The following is a 21,889-nucleotide window of genomic DNA, read 5'->3' on the forward strand; positions in this document are numbered from 1 at the left end:
GTGGCTTATAAGTGATAACTGTCAGAGTTTGCAAACCAATTTTTCATGCATCAGGTAGTGTGGTACTTTGGTTGGTCATGTGAGCAGGCCAGGAATCTGGAGGTTTACAAAGCCAAGTAGGTCATCGCCAATATGTATCAGCAGTGGTAATTTGCTTTCACTCCTCTGGATATTCTTTGTTTATGCTTGATGTAATTGTAGTAAAGAGCGAATATGTAATTTCAAGTTTGCGATGGGTTCTTTCATATATCATTCCTCCCATGCTTGTGGTGTTCACCTTAGTGCATAAAACACAGGTTATGCACCTGTAGTTAAATTATATAATTTATTAATTCACTAATGATTGATGGTTACAAGGATAGTGCCCAGATAGAGGAGGAGATTAAGGCTAAAGAAGGATTAAAATTTACATATGATAACAATGACATCTACAATACGATACAAAAATTGAAAACTAGAAAAGTGGCTGGAATTGATAAGATTTCTGGGGATATACTAAAGACAATGGGTTGGGATATAGTACCATATCTGAAGTACTTATTTGATTATTGTTTGGTCGGAGGAGCTATACCAGATGAATGGAGAGTTGCTATAGTAGCCCCTGTGTATAAAGGAAAGGGTGATAGATATAAAGCTGAAAATTACAGGCCAGTAAGTTTGACATGCATTGTATGTAAGCTTTGGGAAGGCATTCTTTCTGATTATATTAACATGTTTGTGAAATTAATAACTGGTTCGATAGAAGGTAGTTCGGTTTTAGGAAAGGTTATTCCTCAACTTGTAGGATTCCAGCAAGATATAGCAGATATCTTTGGATTCAGGAATTCAAATGGACTTTATGGCGATTGATCTGTCTAAAGCATTTGATAGGGTGGATCATGGGAGACTACTGGCAAAAATGAGTGCAATTTTACTAGACAAAAGAGTGACTGAATGGGTTGCTATATTTCTAGAAAATAGATCTTAGAGAATTAGAGTAGGTGAAGCTTTATCTGACCCTGTAATAATTAAGAGGGGAATCCCTCAAGGCAGTATTATCAGACCTTTATGTTTTCTTATATACAGTATATAAATGATATGAGTAAAGGAGTGGAATCAGAGGTAAGGCTTTTTGTGGATGATGGTATTCTCTATAGAGTAATAAATAAGTTACAAGATTGTGAGCAACTGCAACATGACCTTGAAAATGTTGTGAGATGGACAGCAGGCAATGGTATGTTGATAAACGGGATTAAAAGTCAGGTTGTGATTTTCACAAATAGGAAAAGTCCTCTCAGTTTTAATTACTGCATTGATGAGGTGAAAGTTCCTTTTGGGGATCATTGTAAGTATCTAGGTGTTAATATAAGGAAAGATCTTCATTGGGGTAATCACATAAATATGATTGTAAATAAAGGGTACAGATCTCTGCACATGATGATGAGGATGTTTAAGGGTTGTAGAAAGGATGTAAAGGAGAGGGCATATAAGTCTCTGGTAAGACCCCAACTAGAGTATGGTTCCAGTGTATGGGACCCTCACCAGGATTACCTGATTCAAGAAATGGAAAAAATCCAAAGAAAAGCAGCTCGATATGTTCTGGGTGATTTTCGATAAAAGAGTAGCGTTACAAAAATGTTGCAAAGTTTGGGCTGGGAAGAACTGAGAGAAAGAAGGAGAACTGCTCGACTAAGTGGTATGTTGCAGGTTAAAAACTTCATTTTCCTTGTCCGTATTGAAGATCTACTTGTGATACAATTCCTTTAGTTTTGCCAATTGCCACCTTTTCAATACAATAAAAATATATTACAAACTTACATATTTATTATGATGTTTACATGGTACATGTTTCGCTCCTTTTCGTGAGCATCATCAGCCAAACTATCATTAATCTAAGATTGTATAAGATCATAAAACAATTCTTTTGGTTCAAGATTACTCCTATAAAACTAATTGACAATCTTATAACATTTTAAAGTCAGACAACAATAAAATTATGTCTTAAGCTAACACTTTTTGTCTAAAATCTTCAAGTTTCAAGTTTGCGATGGGTTCTTTCATATATCATTCCTCCCATGCTTGTGGTGTTCACCTTAGTGCATAAAACACAGGTTATCTCTGCACATGATGATGAGGGTGTTTAAGGGTTGTAGAAAGGATGTAAAGGAGAGGGCATATAAGTCTCTGGTAAGACCCCAACTAGAGTATGGTTACAGTGTATGGGACCCTCACCAGGATTACCTGATTCAAGAAATGGAAAAAATTCAAAGAAAAGCAGCTCGATTTGTTCTGGGTGATTTTCGATTTTATCGCCGAAACTCATCCGGTGAACATCTTTTAAAATTGTTTAAAAATAAGAATAAAATAAAAAATAAAAAACTTTTGAAATCTGGCTAGTTGTGTTGATTCCCATTGCTTAACTTGTATAATTGTCATTAAAACTTCATAACAGTATTGAATATTTTCTGCAGTTGATAATTGTCATTATGGTCGATAGACTTGTTCTCGTTGCTGGAGTAACATTTATAAAATGTAATAGTATTAATTTATATTATCAATGGGGTAAAATTGTTCATGAACAAACTTGTTGATGAAACACTTTTTGATGTGATGTTGGATTTAAAATGTTCTTGAACGTTCCATAATGGCTCGTTGGTGTATTTTCCTTTCTGCTGCGTAATTGTTTGGTGTTACTCCTAGCCTCTTGAGAACTGCCTGTTGTCCTGTTTGCACTTCTTGTGTTGTATGAGTGAGTGTGGATGAGTTTATGTTTTGACCTGCCAGAGGAAGCTTATGAAGGTAAGTGTATCATTCCCTTCATGGTGTAATTCTCACCTTCACTTAATTACTCCAAGATAGCACAATGAAATCTAATACAATGCTTTTCTTCCTTAGGAGCTTTGCCCACATCTGCTGAGAAGTTCAAAGACTTACAACAGTTATTATGATGCTTTGGTGATGAGCAAGGGGTTATTTCTTGAATGTTCCTCATGGATGATGAACTGAAGCCTGTGTTATGTGATAGACCATCTATATATATAAAATAACTTGTCCTGACTGACTGACTGATTCATCATCGCCGAGCCAAAACTACTGGACATAACGAAATGAAATTTTAGGGATACATTCATATTAAGATGTAGGTGCTCGCTAAGAGAGGATTTTTAGATATTCCGTCGCTTAGAGGGTGAAAAGAGGGGGTGAAATTTTCAAATGAGTGTATCTATATCTCAAAACTTAAGTTTACAGATGTAAAATTTGGTATTTGGAATCTTCTTTAAAAATAAGGAAATAAGTATTTTTTTGTTTTGTTTTCAGAAAATCCCAATAGGAGGGGTAAATGAAATGTCGTATGGCTTTTAGTGCCGGGATATCCCAGGACCGGTTTGGCTCGCCAAGTGTAGGTCTTTCTATTTGACACCTGTAGGTGACCTGCGCGTCATGATGAGGATGAAATGATGATGAAGACAACACATACACCCAGCCCCCGTGCCATTGGAATTAACCAATTAAGGTTAAAATCCCCGACCCGGCCGGGAATCGAACCCGGGACCCTCTGAACTGAAGGCCAGTACACTGACCGTTCAGCCAAAGAGTCGGACAATAGGAGGGGTGAAAAAGGGTGAAAAAGGGATTGAATGCCTTTAATCAGGATACTGGTACTTATATCTCAGAAACTGAAGATATTACAGACCTGAAAATTGGTACTTTTGATCACTTTTAAAAATAAAGAAACATGCATTTTTTGTTTTTGGAAAATCCAATTAATAGGAGGGTGAAAAGGGAGAAGAATTTTTAAAATCAGTGTATCTATATCTCAAAACTTTGAAAGTTTACAGATGTAAAAATTGGTATTTAGAATCTTCATTAAAAATAAAGAAACACTTATTTTTTGTTTTTGGAAAATCCCAATCGGAGGGGTGAAAACATGTGAAAAATGGGTTGAATGTCTTTAATGAGGATACATATATCTCAGAATCTGAAGATATTACAGAACTGAAAATTTGTATATGGGATCTCCTTTAAAAATAAAGAAACATGTATTTGTTTTTGGAAAATCCAATTAATGGCGGTTAAACAGGAGTGACAAATTGGCGTGAATTTTTTTGAAAGACTATATCTACAGAATATCTGAGAAACGTAGAATGTTACAGACTTAAAAAGTGGTATTTGGAATCTCCTGTAAATGTAAAGAAACATAGGTGATTTGTTTTTGGAAACTCCTCTTAAGGGGAACTAAAAAGGGGGTGAAATTTTAAAATGAGAATTTATACAGTATATCTCAAAAAACTTAACATGTTACAGAAGTGAAAGATGGTATTTTTTATCTCTCTTAAAATAAAAAAACGTGTATTTTCAGTTTTTGGAAATACCACTTGCGTGGAGGTGGGGGGTGGTAAAAGTGACTGAAAATGGCGTTGAATTCTTTTAATTAGGCTGCCGTTATCTCAAAAATGAAGATGTTACAGACGTGAAATTAGATATTTGGAATCTGCTTTAAAAGTAAAGAAATACGTATTCTCGGAAAATCCAGTAAATGGGGGGGGGGGTGTCAAAGAATTGAAAAATTAATTGACTTAGTTGTATGAGAATACTTACATCTAATAACAACTATAACAACTAAAGTTGTTAGGGCCTACAGACGTGAAAATTGGTATTTGGATCTCCTTTAAAAACAAAGAAAAACCCGTTTTGGGTGGGGGGGAATCATCTTGGGGGGCGGGAGTGAAAAGGAGTAGAATTCCTTTCATAAGGACACATAAATCAAAAACTGAAGAAGTTAGAGTCGTGATAATTGGTATTAGAAGATCCTTTACTATTAAAGAATCAAGTATATTTTGCCGGAAAATTTACTTGGGGGGGTATGAAAGTGAAAAAAGTAAATTATTTTGATCTCAAAACTGAAGGTAATAGACATGAACATTGGTGTTTGGAATCTCCTTTAAACATAAAGAAACACGCCTTCTTTTAGTTTTTGGGGGGCGGGGGAGTAAATAAACTTAACGGTAGTGGGGTGTAAAAGGAGGTGAGACCAATTGATTTTATTGTTCATAATGTATTTATAAGGAGCCTCCGTTGCTCAGGTGGCAGTGTGCCGCGCTCTCACTGCTGGGTTCCGTGGTTCAAATCCCGGTTACTCCATGTGACATTCGTGTTGGACAAAACGGAGGTGGGACAGGTTTTTCTCCAGATACTCCAGTTTTCCCTGTCATCATTCATTCCAGCAACAGTGTCCAATATAATTTCATTTCATTTGTCATTCATTAATTATTGCTCCAGAGGAGTACGACATGTTTCGGCAGCCAGCACAATTCCTATTGTCACCGCTAGATGGAGCTTTATTCATTCCATTCCTCACCCTGTCGAATGACTGGAAACAGGCTGTAGATTTTCGATTTACTTATCATAAACCGATCATTTTTAATCTTTCCTGGGTTCGTTTTCAAGAGCCAACTTTTCCTTCGGAGAACGTTCTTAGATTACAGTAGATTCTCCTGGCATATAAATAAAAATTTAAACACATTTGAAATAAACGATAGGAATGAGATTGACCGTCCAATTGTTCACCTCTATAATAAGGTCAATAATGCATGGAAGTATGTCATTCGTATCGCCAGAAATCCCGCACACTTGCCTACGCGCAACAATGGTGCTGGTCACATTGTCAACAATGACAATGGCAGCAGATGTAATTTACCGCCAAGTAGCGCTCGTGCATCTTGCTGTGGAGTCCAGAACATCTATAATAATAATAATAATAATAATAATAATAATAATAATAATAATAATAATAATAATAATAATAATAATAATAATAATAATAATAATAATAATAATAATAATAACCTAAATCCAACTGATATCACCCACCCTAATAATAATAATAATAATAATAATAATAATAATAATAATAATAATAATAATAATAATAATAATAATGTTCTGGACCGTCGTCAAATGTGCGGACCACGCTGGAAACGGGTCCTGGATGTGTAATGACTAAGAATGCAGTCTGGCTGCGGGTTCAGTATCGCCAAGGCATCCAAGACGACACCACGCTGAAGGATTTGATCCATATTAAAAATGCTTTTAGGAAAAGATGGCAAAGATTTAGGGAGCCAACTGACCGGGTGGAATACCTGAACCTTGCCCGGGAAGTACGGAATCGATTGCTGAAAAGAAAGATTGAAAAATGGGAGGAAACTTGCCGTAATCTACTAGAAAACGAGTCTGATCGCGAATTTTGGCGGTTGAATTCTTTTTATTAGGATACTGATATCTCAAAAACTGAAGATGTTACAGACGTGAAAATTGGGCTTTAAAAATAAAGAAATACATCTTTTCTGTTTTCAGAAATCCAGTTAATGGGGGGGAATTGAAAAAGTAGGTGAATTATTTGTATGACAATACCATTATTTCAGAAATGAAAGATGTTGCAGACATGAAAATTGGTATTTGGAATCTGCTTTCAAAGTAATGAAACACGTATTCCTTTGATTTTGGAAAATCCAATGAACAGAAGGGATGGAGAGGGGGCGGGGGTAAAAGAATACAAAAATTAATTAAATTAATTGTATGAGGATACTTACATCTAATAAAAACTAAGGTTGTTACAAATGTGAAAATTGGTATTTGGATCCCCTTTAAAAACAAAGAGAAATGCATTTTTGAAGGGAAATCACCTGGGGTGGCAGGGGTGAAAAGGAGTTGAATTCCTTTTATGAGGACACATATCTCAAAAACTGAAGATGTTGTAGTCATGATAACTGGTATTTAGAAGATCCTTTAGTAACAAAGAAACAAGTACTTTTTCCGGAAAATTCACTTATGACGGGGGGGGGAGTGTGAAAGGAAGTGAAGAAAGTGAATTATTTTATGGGGATGCTTATATCTCAAAACTGAAGGTAACAGACGTGAATATTAGTATTTGGAATCTCCTTTAAACATAAAGAAACACGCCTTCTTTTTTTTTGGAGGGGGGACGTAAATAAACTTAACTGCGGTGGGGTGAAAAAGGAGTTGAGACCAATTGTTCATTTTCAAGAGTCATCTTTGCCTTTGGAGTACTTTAAGTTAGATTACATTAGATTTTCCTGGCATATAAATAAAAATTTTAGCACATTTGAAATAAACGATAGGAATCATATTGACCGTGCAATTGATCACCTCTATAATAAGGTCAATAATGCACGGAAGTATATCATTCGTATCGCCGGAAATCCCGCGCACTTGCCTACGCGCGACAATGGTTGGTCACATTGTCAACAATGACAATGGCAGCAGATGTAATCTACCACCAAGTAGTGGTGTTGCATCTTCCTGCGGGCTCCAGAACATCAATAATAATAATGATAATAATAATAATAATAATAATAATAATAATAATAATAATAATAATAATAATAATAATAATAATAATAATAATAATAATAATGTTCTGGACCATCGTCAAAATGTGCGGACCGTGTTGGAAATGTGTCCTGGCCGGGTAATGATTATGAATGCAGTCCGGTTGCACATTCAGTACCTCCAAGATACCCAAGACGACACCACGCCGGATCTCCTCAAGGATTTGATCAATATTCAAATTGCTTATAGGAAAAGATGGCAAAGATTTAGGGACCCAACTGAATACCTGGACCTAGCCCGGGAAGTACGAAATCCATAGCTGGAAAGAAAGATTGAAAAATGGGAGGAACTTTGCCGTAATCTCTCAGAAAACGAGTCAGATTGCTAATTTTGGCCGATTCTCTCAGAAAACAAGCCAGATTGCGAATTTCAGTGGATTCTGTATAAAACGTTAAGCATTCAATTATAAATTTCAGTATATACCGTAGCGAAGCATGGGTATCTTGCTAGTGGTTACATAAGTAAGTGATAAATTATTGTAAATATTGTAAAATGTGATTTTGTGCATGTCAGAGTTTGGAAAAATGTTCATAGTTTATATATTACTCATGTAATTTTGTTGATGATAATTAAAATAAACAGTAATACAGAGACTAAAGATTACAGTTCAGTGCAAAGTGCTCCCACTTTTTTTTCCACACATGCACGTAGTTACAAAATATACTTTGATTTTGCCTTATTTTATGTTAAAATTCTACAGTGAAAATAAGTTGCACCATTTACAATGAATGTACGGTACCAAGATATGTGAATTTCTGGACTTGTTCTATGAGGTTTTGAAGTTAAAAATGCTTCTGCTGAAAAGTTAGTAAAATGTTGATGGACCCCTTCTTTCCCAGTACTCTTCAAATGTTTCTACAGCTGTTCATAATATGCATCAATTTGTATAAATAAAAACTAGGCTATTTAAAATAATAACATTTAGAAGTGTGATTTGATGGAATCTGATTATATTCTTTCATTCTGTTTTTGATTAAATTATACATTATTCAGGTTTTTTTTTTTTTTTTTAATTTTAAATTCTTCCTACAGCATTTGTAGGATGCCACAAACACAATATTGTCCGACTCCATGGCTAAATGGTTAGCGTGCTGGCCTTTGGTCACAGGGGTCCCTGGTTCGATTCCCATCATTGGTTAATTTTGCTGGCACGGGGGCTGGGTGTATGTGTTGTCTTCATCATAATTTCATCCTCATCATGACACGAAGGTCGCCTACGGGAGTCATAATATCAAAAGACCTGCACCTGGCGAGCTGAACATGTCCTCGGACACTCCCACTCCTCATTAGTCTAGTTAGGATTGCAATGCGTCGTCCCTGGCATCATGCTAGCTGGGTTGTTTACCAGTAACTTTCTATTACATCAGGTTGTAAGTTTCACGAAGGGGGAAAGGCCTCTCAGTTTTAATTACTGTGTTGATGGGGTGACAGTACCTCATGGGGATCAATGTAAGTACCTCTGCATATGTATTAATATAAGGAATGGTCTTTATTGGGGTGATCACATTAACGAGGTTGTAAAGAAAGGTTATACTGTACATCTCTTCATATGGTTGTGAGGGTATTTAGGGGTAGTAGTAAGGATGTGAAAGAAGGAGAATATAAGTTTTTTTATAAGACCCCAATTCAAGTATGGATCTAGTGTATGAGATCTACACCAGGATTACTCGATATGCGAACTGGAAATGATCCAAAGGAAAGCAGCACGATTTGTTCTTGGTGATTTCCAACAACAGGGTATTGCTATAAAAATGTGCAAATTTTGGGCTGGAAAGACTTGTGAGTAAGGAGACAAGCTGATCGAATAAGTGGAATTTTCCGAGCCATCGGTGGAAAGATGGTGTCTATGACATTAGTAGGCAAATAAGCTTGAGTAGAGCTTTTAAAAGTGGGAAAGATCCTCATATGAAGATAAAGTTGGAATTGAAGAGAACAGACTGGGGCAAATACTCATTTATAAGGAATTGGAATAATTTATCAAGGGAAACTTTCAATAAATTTCCAAGTTCTTTGAAAACATTTAAGAAAAGGCTAGGTAAATAGGTAAACAATTGACAAGGAATCTCCCACTAGGGCAACAGCCCTAAATGCAGATCAGTTATGACTGATTGATGGATTGATTGGAAGAGTATGGTACCATACAAATTTTGGTTTGGCAGGAACTTATTCATCTTAAATATCAAGTAATAGAAAAAATGAAACAAGTTATATTAAATGTTTTCTTTTTTCAGGTATTTTCTCTTGTGTTATTTTTTAATCCTGAATTAGTTCCAACACACTTAAAACCTCACAGTTATAGATTATTTTTGTTCTATCAATCTTCTTTGTTGATTTGTATCTTAGTTTTCTTTTATTATAGGAAAGTTCACAGGATGTATTTAATACTGTATCAATATTCATCTTCTTGAAAGAGGACAACAAATATAAAACTCTACCTACTTCAAAAGTTGCTACATTTGGTATTCCAATAAATATCTTAAAATGTCAACAATTACTCAATGCAGGCCAATAATGTTAAAATTCTACTTCAAAAGCTGCTAATCTGGTATAGAATTGTCAACAATGGCAAATAATATATTATTCTCAAAATGTAAAATACATTCTGAATGTTGAATATCTATCATCATTTACTTCTATTTAACACTTAAAAATGGTGTAGTATAGCAGTACAGTATTAATAATAACAGATCCTACATCCCTCCGAGTGATGGGCCTTTTGAGTGATTCTAAATTTTATTCTTATTGTGCATTTTTAACTGATTACCGAGCAGAGTGACCATGAGTGTTAATGTGCTATGGCTATGGAGTTAAGCTGTGCATTTGGGAGATGCATGGGTGACCCAACCATAGGCTACCCTGAAAATGGTTGTCTGTGGTTTCTCATTTTCATTTCTATGTAAATGCCGGGACAGCTCCTATTCATAGGCCACAGTCAGTTCCTTCCACCTCCTTATCCAGTTTCATTCACCATCATTCATTTCAACTTCATTAGCTGCAGTATTAATTCATCACACCTCATCCTTGATCCGGTATCAAGAAATGGTATTAAGGGGTAGCGCAATGGGCTTGAAGCTTAATGTAAAGAAGAACAAGTGGATGGTTATAAGTAGGAAAGAAGATGGCTTTTGAGGTAATCTCACAACAGCAAAGGAACAGATCACGAGAGTGGCAACATTTAAATACTTGGGATGTCACATCAATGATGACTGGGACCTTACTCACGAGATCCGATGCAGAATTGAGCAGGCCAGAACTTCTTTTCAGAGACTTAGAAAACTTTTGGCAAGCCGTGACCTTTCCATTTCACAACGGACACGACTACTCCGGTGCTACGTTTTCAGCATTCAGTTATACGGTGTTGAGGCCTCGACACTAACTGAGACCACGTGCAAGAAGTTGCAAGCATTTGAAATGTGGATGTACCGAAGGATGCTGAAGATACCTTGGACAGCTAAAATGACCAATATAGACGTTTTGCACCGTATGAACAAAGAACCAGAAATTCTTACTACCATCGAGAGAAGGAAGCTAGAATACTTTGGTCATATGATGCGGAACTATAAATACCACCTTCTGCAAGTAATACTCCAAGGGAAAATTAATGGAAAACGTGATCCAGGGAGAAGTAGGACATCATGGCTTGGCAACTTGAGCCAGTGGTTTGGGGTGACAAAGCTTAATCTGTTCAGAACAGCTATGGACAAAGAACAGATCATGCTACTGATTGCCAACGTTCTGCGAGGACATGGCACATGAAGAAGAAGATAGATACAGAGCATATTTAACTGATTCATATCCTCTGCTCCTCACTGTCAGAAATGTTCATTAATTAAAACATTGAGAGTTGATAATTATAGCCCAGCATTATTTCACGTAATTGCTGTAACAAGTGGCAATATATTTTTTAGTATTCTGGTGTTTTCTGTGATACTTTTAGAACTTACGCAGTCTACTGGAATTAATTCTAATTCAGAACAAAGTACTAAATGTTAATGATTATTTGTTGATAGCAATGTATGATCATTTATTAATCTGTGAGTGACTTTTGTTTTGTAAAAAGTGAAGAAATTTACTTCCTCAAGAACAGGATTACATTTTTGAGTAAAGTTATTGTTTATTCATGGTAAGAAGAAAATATTCAGTTAGAAACTGAAATTACTAACATTTAAGGAACATTATTACAAGTTGCTGTAGATCGCACCGACACAGATAGGTCTTATGGCGATGATGGGATAGAAAAGGACTAGAGTTGAAAGGAAGTGGCAATGGCCTTAATTAAGATACAGCCCCAGCATTTGTCTGGTGTGAAAATGTGAAACCATGGAAAACCATCTTCAGGGCTGCTGACAGTAGGGTTCGAACCCACTATCTCCCGAATGCAATCTCACAGCTGCGCGCCCCTAACCACACGGCCAACTCGCTCGGTATTTCAAGTAGCACTTATGGATGTTAATTTTCTGTTATGAAGCACAGTGACCCAACTACAATACCTAAGGTAGTGGAAAAACTGTTTAGGTGAAAGAGATGTGGTGGCCTTAAAAGTATCAAAAGAGTAACCAACTGTGTCGTTGTTTACTTTGTTGTAATATTGTAACCGAAACAGTTTGGAAGGGCTGGCTCACACTGACCGACTCTGCTCCAGGGAAAGCCACTTCATCATCCAGATCTCCTCCACTGGTGGGTGTTCCCCACACTTCCTCACCCGAAGTTGCTGCAGAAGTCTCGTAGTCATCTGATGAGGTGGTCGCCGGCTCGGGCTGCGTCTCGCCCGGCCTCAGATACCTGCCCGCATGCGGCACAACAGAAACACTTTCCATTCCGGTCCTTCCAAACTGTTCAAGTTACTTGAAGGGACGGCGCCAGGCAAGTACACACTGCCAGATAGTGTCAATTGCAAATGTCTTCTACTTTTAATGGTTATAAAGAATGTTGACAGGTTGAATTACATGAGCTTGGAAAGGACTGAGTCTTGTGAAATGATAAATATTTCCCTGTATTTCCCCTAGTTTAGACTTGTCATATCTCCTACATCATGGGACTCTGGCACTGGTATGTTAATCTTTCAAAATTCTAGCGCCGTCCCTGAATATGTGCTCAACAAAGACAGAATTATAAAATGTTCTTCTATAAGAGAATATCATGCACTGTCTGTGATGCCTTTTGTATTAGCATTTATTCAAAATAATATCTTGTTGTTATGTTTGTTAGTTTGTTTGTTTAACTAGGTGAAGAAAGGTCATGTGTATAGCAGAAGCATCACAAATTATGTATCAGTATTCTACTGCTAAATAAAATTTGAACTTTGAATGAATTCAAATTGCTTCAAAATTAATCTTAATACTGAATTAACTACCAGGAACAGGTAAAACGAGTATAATACTCTTCTATGTTCTGAAAGGAAATTTAAAGTTTAAAGGGTGGTGCAATAAATGAAATAGTAAAAGCCTTCACAAATATTCAAGTCATAAGCATATAATATTCTTCTATCTATCTATCTATCTATCTATCTATCTATCTATCTATATATCTATCTATCTATCTACATATCTATAAATACATATATTCTGGATTATTATAGACATACTACTTGGATTTCAAATGAAAGCTTTTACTTTTTCCATTCTTTTTTTTTTTTTTAATAGTAAAATCTTTGTAAAGTTGTTAACAGACCTGTCAAGGAAAGCTGCTGCTGCCCGGGAGTCTTCTCCCAGTCTTTCAAAAAGAGCCATTTTCTCAGCCACAAAGGAGCCAGCTCTTGCTGTCCATCCTCGCAGTGATTGTGTGACTACTTCAAGTTGTGGCTGAATTTCTCCTGTAATAGTGATGAAATTGTTAGGTTCTTGAATAAATACATGTGAAGGAAAAATATGTAGGTCTATATAATAATAAGAAAATTGTTTTCACTTTTGTAAAAGACTACTGTATGAGAGCAAGTTACACTAAAAACAACCATACATTGTGATAAATACCAATGAAGAAAATATACTGTAGAGGTATATGAATAGTTGTTTGGTCAAGTTATATTCTTTTAGACAACTGGTATGTGTTGCATATTCTGAGGCAGTTAATGCAGTTGACAGTGGTGTTAAATTTGTATATTGTGAATGATTCTGGATAGGATGGTACTGTTTCAGAGGTTCTGAAATTAATAGAACATTTTACCGTCTTAAATATGCTGCTTTTCTTTCATATAAGTTGTCATTGGCATTCTGATCTCTAATCTCTGATAACGAGGTTTGCACAGCTAAAATGTGATGATGACGATGACGATGCTTGTTGTTTAAGGCGGCCTAACATCTAGGTCGTCAACCCACTGCTAAAAGACCTCCTGCTTCTATGGTATCAAGTATGCAATAGAGAAAACTACATTTTATATGAGTTTGATTATACTTATATATGAATATACTTGACTACAATTCTTGGAAGAACATTTTTTCAAAGCCAGTGGCAAGGATCTGTTCTCATGATAAGTGACTGATATGACTTTGGCCTAGTAGAGGCTGCACTTGGCAGTGGATGAAGACCAAAATTAATTTTCTGTAAATTTAATACATAAATTAATGTTTTTGAGTTTTTTCTTAAGGAATGGATTAAATAATTTTATTTTGATTACTTATTCCCGAGAATCTCCTGACCACTTAAAAATGCAGAAGCTGATCGTAGATAGGCATAAGCAATTGGTAATTATTCAAACTTCTTGAACGTTGCTGTCATATATGGGTGATTAGAAAAATAAAAACTGTTTGCACGTATGGATTGCGCAGCTGGGTTGTTGCAGCTAATATCATAATAATAATAATACTTTATTAAACGGTAACACCATTCTACATAACAGTAGCTGTATTGAGCGTGATGTAAACATATGCCTGGTGCAGTCATTAGCACAAAATGAAATCAACTGTTGAGATTAGTGATCTTTAAAAATGAACATGCATATTGATAATCCTGGACACTGTCAAGTTTGATCTGTCTTATTTATTTCTGAATGCTTGAATATATTAGACATATGAACATTCATCCAAGACTTGCTGCAATCTATGGTGAAGGTGTTATGTACAAGGTCAATATTAGGAAATGGTGCATACAGTTTAAAACGGGGAGAACAAAATGTTCATGACACAGAGAAATCCGATTGCTACTCTGTCATCAGGATGAAATAAAACAAAAGATTGATCGCATCATTTGAGAGAATTTGTGCTTCGCGCGTGTGATGGTGTCATCCTCGTCTTTTCCATCTGACTGTCCTCGTGAGCACTTGCGCTCGAGGGCTTCCCCTCAGGAAATTTCAGCCTTTCTTGGTAAGTGCTATTTCTATTATGTTTGATTTTATTTAATTCCTTGTAGTGTTTCGGTATTTTTTCGTTTAATGTAACTTTCAATGATTTAAATTCAACATTTCGGAGTTTACTCTAGATTCTCGTCATCACTAATTTCACTTTTCTGAATGACTGTGTTTTTGACAGACAGTCACCTGCATTTGGTTATTGACAATATATTGTAATTCTGTACAATCTTACGATGTTAAACCTTGTGTTTTACAAATTTACTTTAGTATCCTGATTATGTCTTTATTTTGGTTTAGTGGATCTGAATCTTTTGTTAATTTAAGTATATTTGACCTAGAGGGTGATTCTCATGAAACTTTTCTTCCCCATAACGTCATACTTTCCCGCGGACCTCAACAGGATTCCTTCACGTTCCACAATCCTTTCCATAGTAGTTGTCATTAGGCCTGTAAGTCATGTTTTCCTTGCGTATGGTTTGATTTTGCGTGTTTGATAAGTTAACCATCTTATTTCCAAAGCTTAGATATGAAACTGCCGCTACATTGATAATTTTATGATGTTCCCTGTTTATATTATTATTATTAAGTATTCACGCACATTGCCTAATTCATGTTATTCAATTCTTTATTATTATTATTATATTATTATTATTATTATTATTATTATTATTATTATTATTATTATTATTATTATTATTATTACTATTATTTTGTGTGGCCGCACTCACCGATAGCGGCCACAACAAGAATGTGCTAATTTGCTTGGCTGAATGATCAGCATTGAGGGTTTCAGTTCAGAGGGTCCTGCGTTAGATTCCTGTCCAGGTCACAGATTTTAATTGCATTTTAATCTTAAAAATTCTGATTCAAGGACTGGGTGCATGTGTTTGTCCCAACACATCCTTCTACAGAATTACAAACCATACCACACTACCAACCTCCACAGAAAAACAGAAAAATGAATATGTCCCTTCACATAGGATTGGCATTAGGGCATCTGACCCTAAAACAGGGCCAAGTCCACAAGTGCAACACAATTTGCACCTACAGTCCCAGCTACGTGTGGAAAAAGTGGTCGAAGAAGATTGAGAATGGTCATTATTCTTCGATTCTAGGGAATCTTCAACCTTCAATCACTACTGATCTGCATTTAGGGCAGTCGTCCAGGTGGCAGATTTCCTATCTGTTGTTTTCCTAGCCTTTTCTTAAATGATCGCAAAGAAATTGGAAAATTACTGAACATTTCCCTTGGTAAGATATTCCAATCCCTAACTGCCCTTCCTATAAATGAATATTTGCCCCAATTTGTCCTCTTGAATTCCAACTTTATCTTCATATTGTGATCTTTCCTACTTTTAAAGACACTACTCAAACTTATTCATCTACTGATGTCCTCCCATGCCATCTCTCCACTGACAACTCGGAACATACCACTTACACGTAATAAATATCATTTTTGGTCCTATCACATACCACTTAATCAAGCAGCTCGTCTCCTTTTTCCCAAATCTTCCCAGCCCAAACTTTGCAACATTTTTGTAACACAACTCTTTTGTCGGAAATCACCCAGAACAATTCGAGCTGCTTTTCTGTGGATTTTTTCCAGTTCTTGAATCAAGTAATCCTGGTGAGGGTCCCATACACTGGAACCATACTCTAGTTGGGGTCTTACCAGAGACTTATATGCCCTCTCCTTTACATCCTTACTACAACCCCTAAATACCCTCATAAACATGTGCAGAGATCTGTACCCTTTATTAACAATCATATTTATGTGATTACCCCAATGAAGGTCTTTTCTTATATTAACACCTAGGTACATAAAATGATCCTCAAAAGGAACTTTCACCCCATCAACACAGTAATTAAAACTGAGAGGACGTTTCCTATTTGTGAAACTCACAACCTGACTTTTAACACCGTTTATCATCATACCATCGCCCACCGTCCATCTCACAACAATATCGAGGTCACCCTGCAGCCGCTCACAATCTTGAAACTTATTTATTACTCTGTACAGAATAACATCATCTGCAAACAGCCTTATCTCTGATTCCACTTCTTTACACATATCATTGATATATATAAGAAAACATAAAGGTCCAATAATACTGCCTTGAGGAATTCCCCTCTTAATTATTACAGGGTCAGATAAAGCTTTGCCTACTCTAATTCTCTGAGTTCTATTTTCTAGAAATATAGCCACCCGTTCAGTCACTCTTTTTTCTAGTCCTATTGCACCCATTTTTGCCAGTAGTCTCCCATGATCTACCCTATCAAATGCCTTAGATAGGTCAATTGCAAAACAGTCCATTTGGCCTGCTGAATCCATGATATCTGCTATATCTTGCTGAAATCTTACAAGCTGAGCTTCAGTTGAATAACCTTTCCTAAACCCAAACTGCCTTCTGTCATACCAGTTATTAATTTTGCAAACATGTCTAAAATAATCGGAAAGAATGCTTTCCAAAAGCTTACATACAATGCATGTCAAACTGACTGGCCTGTAATTTTCAGCTTTTATGTCCATCACCCTTTCCTTTATACACAGGGGCTACTATAACAACTCTCCATTCATTTGATATAGCTCCTTCAACCAAACAATAATCAAATAAGTATTTCAGATATGGTACTATATCCCAACCCATTGCCTTTAGTATATCCCCAGAAATCTTATCAATTCCAGCTGCTTTTCTAGTTTTCAACTTTTGTATCTTACTGTAAATATCATTGTTACCATAGGTAAATTTTAATACTTGTTTAGTATTACTCACGTCCCCTATCTGGGCATTATCCTTGTAACCAACAATCTTTACATACTGCTGACTGAATACTTCTGCCTTTTGAAGATCCTCGCATGCACACTCCCCTTGTTCATTAATGATTCCTGGAATGTCCTTCTTTGAACCTGTTTCTGCCTTAAAGTACCTATTCATACCCTTCCACTTTTCACCAAAATTTGAATGACCACCAATTATGCTTGCCATCATGTTGTCCTTAGCTGACTTCTTTGCTAGATTCAATTTCCTAGTAAGTTCCTTCAATTTCTCCTTACTTCCATAACCATTTCTGACTCTATTTCTTTCCAGTCTGCACCTCCTTCTTAGTCTCTTTACTTCTCTGTTATAATATAGTGGATCCTTACCATTTCTTATAACCTTTAAAGGAACAAACCTATTATCACATTCCTCAACAATTGCTTTAAACCCATCCGAGAGTCTGTTTATATTTTTATTTACCATTTTCCACCGATCATAGTTACCTTTTAGAAACTGCCTCATGCCTGTTTTATCAGCCATATGGTACTGCCTAATCGTCCTAATTTTAATACCTTCCTTTCTTTCATATTAATTTTTAACTACTACAAAAACAGCTTCGTGATCACTAATACCATCTATTACTTCGGTTTCTCTATAGAGCTCATCTGGTTTTATCAGCACCACATCCAAAATATTCTTCCCTCTAGTTGGTTCCATCACTTTCTGAATCAGCTGCCCTTCCCATATTAACTTATTTGCCATTTGTTGGTCATGCTTCCTGTCGTTCGCATTACCATCCCAATTGACATTTGGTAAATTGAGATCACCTGCTACTATCACATTCCTTTCCATATCATTTCCAACATAGCTTATTATCTTATCAAATAATTCTGAATCAGCGTCAGCGCTACCCTTTCCCGGTCTGTACACTCCAAAGACATCAAGTTGCCATTATCTTTGAGCCTTACACCCAGAATTTCATGTTTTTCATCCTTAACTTTTTCGTAGCTTACAAATTCTTCTTTCACCAGAATGAATACTCTCCCTCCCACCATTCCTATCCTATCTCTACGATACACACTCCAGTTCCACAAGAATATTTCTGCATCCATTATATCATTTCTCAGCCATGATTCAACTCCTATTACAATATCTGGTAAGTATATATCTATTAAATTACTTAATTCGATTCCTTTGTTTAGAATGCTTCTGCAGTTGAGCACTAACATTTTTATGTCATCCCTACTTGATTTCCAGTTCCCTGTTCCCTTATCACCGCTCCCTAGGCCACCCCGTTTCTCTGTCTGTACCTGCCTATAACCCTTCTAAACAAGTTTCCTAACATGTACCACTGCAGTTTAAGTGAAGGCCATCTGGGCAGAGATCACTGTATCCTACCCACCCATTAGGATCTAGAAATCTCACTCCCAGTTTCCCACATACCCACTACATAGTCTCATTTAAATCCCCAATCACCTTCCAGTCAGTATCCCTCCTACACAGTATTCCACTGATAACAATCTCCGCTTCCTTAAACTTCATCTGTGCTGCATTTACCAGATCCCACACATCCCCAACTATGTTGGTACTTATACCTGCTTATATAATCATTATAAAATATCAAAGCCATTTTGACAGTGCTGATATTGTCTGTACCAATGTGAAACACTACCTCCTTCTCCTTTCCCTCTTCCTTCTCTTCTACTTTCCTCAACACCTGCCTCAACCTAATTCCTGGATAACACTCTACCCGGGTTCCCTTTCCTCCACACACTTTCCCCACATGTCTAACAATGGAATCCTCCATGACCAGAGCCTCAACCCTACCCACCTCATTCGATCCCCTCCCCTCCTGGTCAGCCCTATCTTCTCTCACTGCTGTAGAAGCTACTTCCTCCTCCCTTTTCTCCCTCCCATGACCCTGTTCTACCTGTCTTTTCTTTTCCACTACACTACACTTCCCTTTCCTACCTTTTCCCTTCCTCCTACTTCCACACATCTCAGCAACAGTTCCCTGTTCCTCTTCTTCCCTCGGTTGTTCTACCTGCTGTGACTCGTACCGATTTCTAACAGACACCTGTCCTGAATTCTGATCCTAAAGCGAGCCCTTAGCCTGCAATCTCCTTCCAGTGCACAAAGAATTTGTCTTTGAAAGCTAAATCAATTTCACATTCTACTGTGTCATTTAGTGGTGTACTGTGGAAGATTTAGAAGATTTTGGTGGAAAAAACAAACCAACTGACTGTTGCACAACAATGCAGCATCATACACTATCCCTTTCATTTCAGCTATTTATGATTTAAAAAAAACGGCAAAAGAGTAGCGTTACAAAAATGTTGCAAAGTTTGGGCTGGAAAGACTTGGGAGAAAGGAGACGAGCTGCTCGCCTAAGTGGTATGTTCTGAGCTGTCAGTGGAGTGATGGCGTGGGAGGACATCAGTAGATGAATAAGTTTGGATGGTGTCTTTAGGAAAGATCACAATATGAAGATAAAGTTGGAATTCAAGAGGACGAATTGGGGCAAATATTCGTTTATAGGAAGGGGAGTTAGGGATTGGAATAACTTACCAAGGGAGATGTTGAATAAATTTCCAATTTCTTTGCAATCATTTAAGAAAAGGCTAGGGAATCAACAGATAGGGAATCTGCTACCTGGGCGACTGCCCTAAATGCAGATCAGTAGTGATTGAGTGAGTGGCTGTCATCCCTCAACCATCTTACTGCTCTGATTTGGGTCTGAGGAACTTCTTTTTCCAAAAATGAAGATCTAGCTGAAATATTACAACTTTGATACTTATGAGGAGAAACAAGTAACCTCACAAACAGTGCTGGATACTGTCACAGTTATTTCCAGGAACAGTACAAAATGGTTGGACCAGTATCCTTATGCAGATGATAAATGCTTTGAGGTAAATAGCAGCCACAATCCCTATGATGAGTTCTACAAGCTTCATAATGAAAGACCATGACTTTTTGGATATAACATCATGCACGAGTATGTTATACAGTATAAAGAACAACATGGCAACATATTAATCTGAGTGAGTTGAAGGTCAGGAAAATAGTACCAGTAGGTCTACTTCTATTTGCGTTGAAACAGAAGCTGATAGTTGAAGGAAGTGCTATTAAAGAAAATTCTGTGAAGAAATACTTGCTACAAGAGTAATACTACATACGATTACTTAATAAATAGCAAGATGATAGGGGAGCTTTGCAAAAATTATGTATTTTTTGTAATAATTTAGAAAGCTATGACAGGTAACATAGTAATCATTATAGAGTTAAAGAATATGGTACTGGCTGATACAAGAGCAAGATGTGCAGGAAACTATTTGACCACATCATTAGCCAAAATGGTGATTTGCTGATGAACTCTACAGTAAAAAAATTATAGACATTTATTATAAATGAAGATAATTTTAGCTTACATCAATTTTACCTGAAGTAAAATGTGAGCTGGAAGGTCGAGATACTTCCAGGTTATCTTCTGAACTCTCCTCAGGGATATTTGAGAATGATTCTTCAATGACTCCTAATTACAGTAGAGAACTCTTTAATTATTTTTACATCATTAAACTTAATTTAGGTTATAATTTAAGACCTAAAATTTATGGAGTTTTTCAATACTAACAGTATTTACACTGATGCTAGATAGCCTTCTGAAATTACATTACTGAGAATACTGTATCAAGATTAAGATGAGAGTTATGCTAAAGATTACCCTGATCAACAAAAAATGACTTTCTGTGGATATCTTGGTATCCAAAATGCGTTCTAAGGCAAATTAACTCTAATCACCCACTGTTCTTGAGATGTACGACATCAACCATTTACATATGTTTAACATTGTACCAAGGAAAACAACTCACAGACAGAAGTTTCACTAGAGCAGTGATTGTTACATGGAGTACTAACGAACATGACTTTAGCTACGATTAGTGCAAATGTACCACATGGCACATATTGGATTTGTTTGTTCCATAGCCTCACACATAGCAAAACAGATTTGGTGAATTTATGCAACCACTAGGTTCCATAATGGCCACTGTCACTGACAATAAGAGAGAAGCAAATGAGATTGTTCGGCTTTGTATGGAAAATAACTAAAAACTATGAAAACAGTTATTGATGGATGCCGTTCATGAAAAAGAAAACTTTGTCAACACCTTCAAAACCCGACATGATAGAGCAAAAAGGTTTTCGGATTTGATATCCAGTAGTGGCCTTTGGGAATTAAAAGTGCAGGGGCAAAAAATATATAGCCAACAAACAGTACCCAGGTTTGTGGGATATAACGGAGGATGGGGGAAGGGGGTATACAGGTATATATATATATATATTTTTTAAAAGGCCACAAAATGGCAAGTTTGTTATGCTTTCTCAGTGAATTTCGCTACAGAAGTAAAAATTGTCAGTTTACAAACTTAAATGCGGTAATGATAGATTTTTGTTGAGA

General features: G+C 36.5%; 1 protein-coding gene across 1 annotated transcript in view; it reads right to left on the reverse strand.

Moving 5' to 3' along the window:
- The window catches only part of PsGEF (Protostome-specific GEF), a 603,069-nt gene that overhangs the window by 99,305 nt on the left and 481,875 nt on the right, over positions 1-21,889 (reverse strand). Inside the window, exons 21-23 of the mRNA XM_067138170.2 lie at positions 20,873-20,965; positions 13,060-13,201; positions 12,018-12,171 (exon numbers count right to left, since the gene is read on the reverse strand). Of these exons, the coding sequence (XP_066994271.2) occupies positions 12,018-12,171; positions 13,060-13,201; positions 20,873-20,965 (389 nt within the window). The remainder of the gene's footprint in view (positions 1-12,017; positions 12,172-13,059; positions 13,202-20,872; positions 20,966-21,889) is intronic.

This window comes from Anabrus simplex, chromosome 1 (assembly GCF_040414725.1).
Source record: "Anabrus simplex isolate iqAnaSimp1 chromosome 1, ASM4041472v1, whole genome shotgun sequence".
Classification (NCBI taxonomy): Eukaryota; Metazoa; Arthropoda; class Insecta; order Orthoptera; family Tettigoniidae; genus Anabrus; species Anabrus simplex.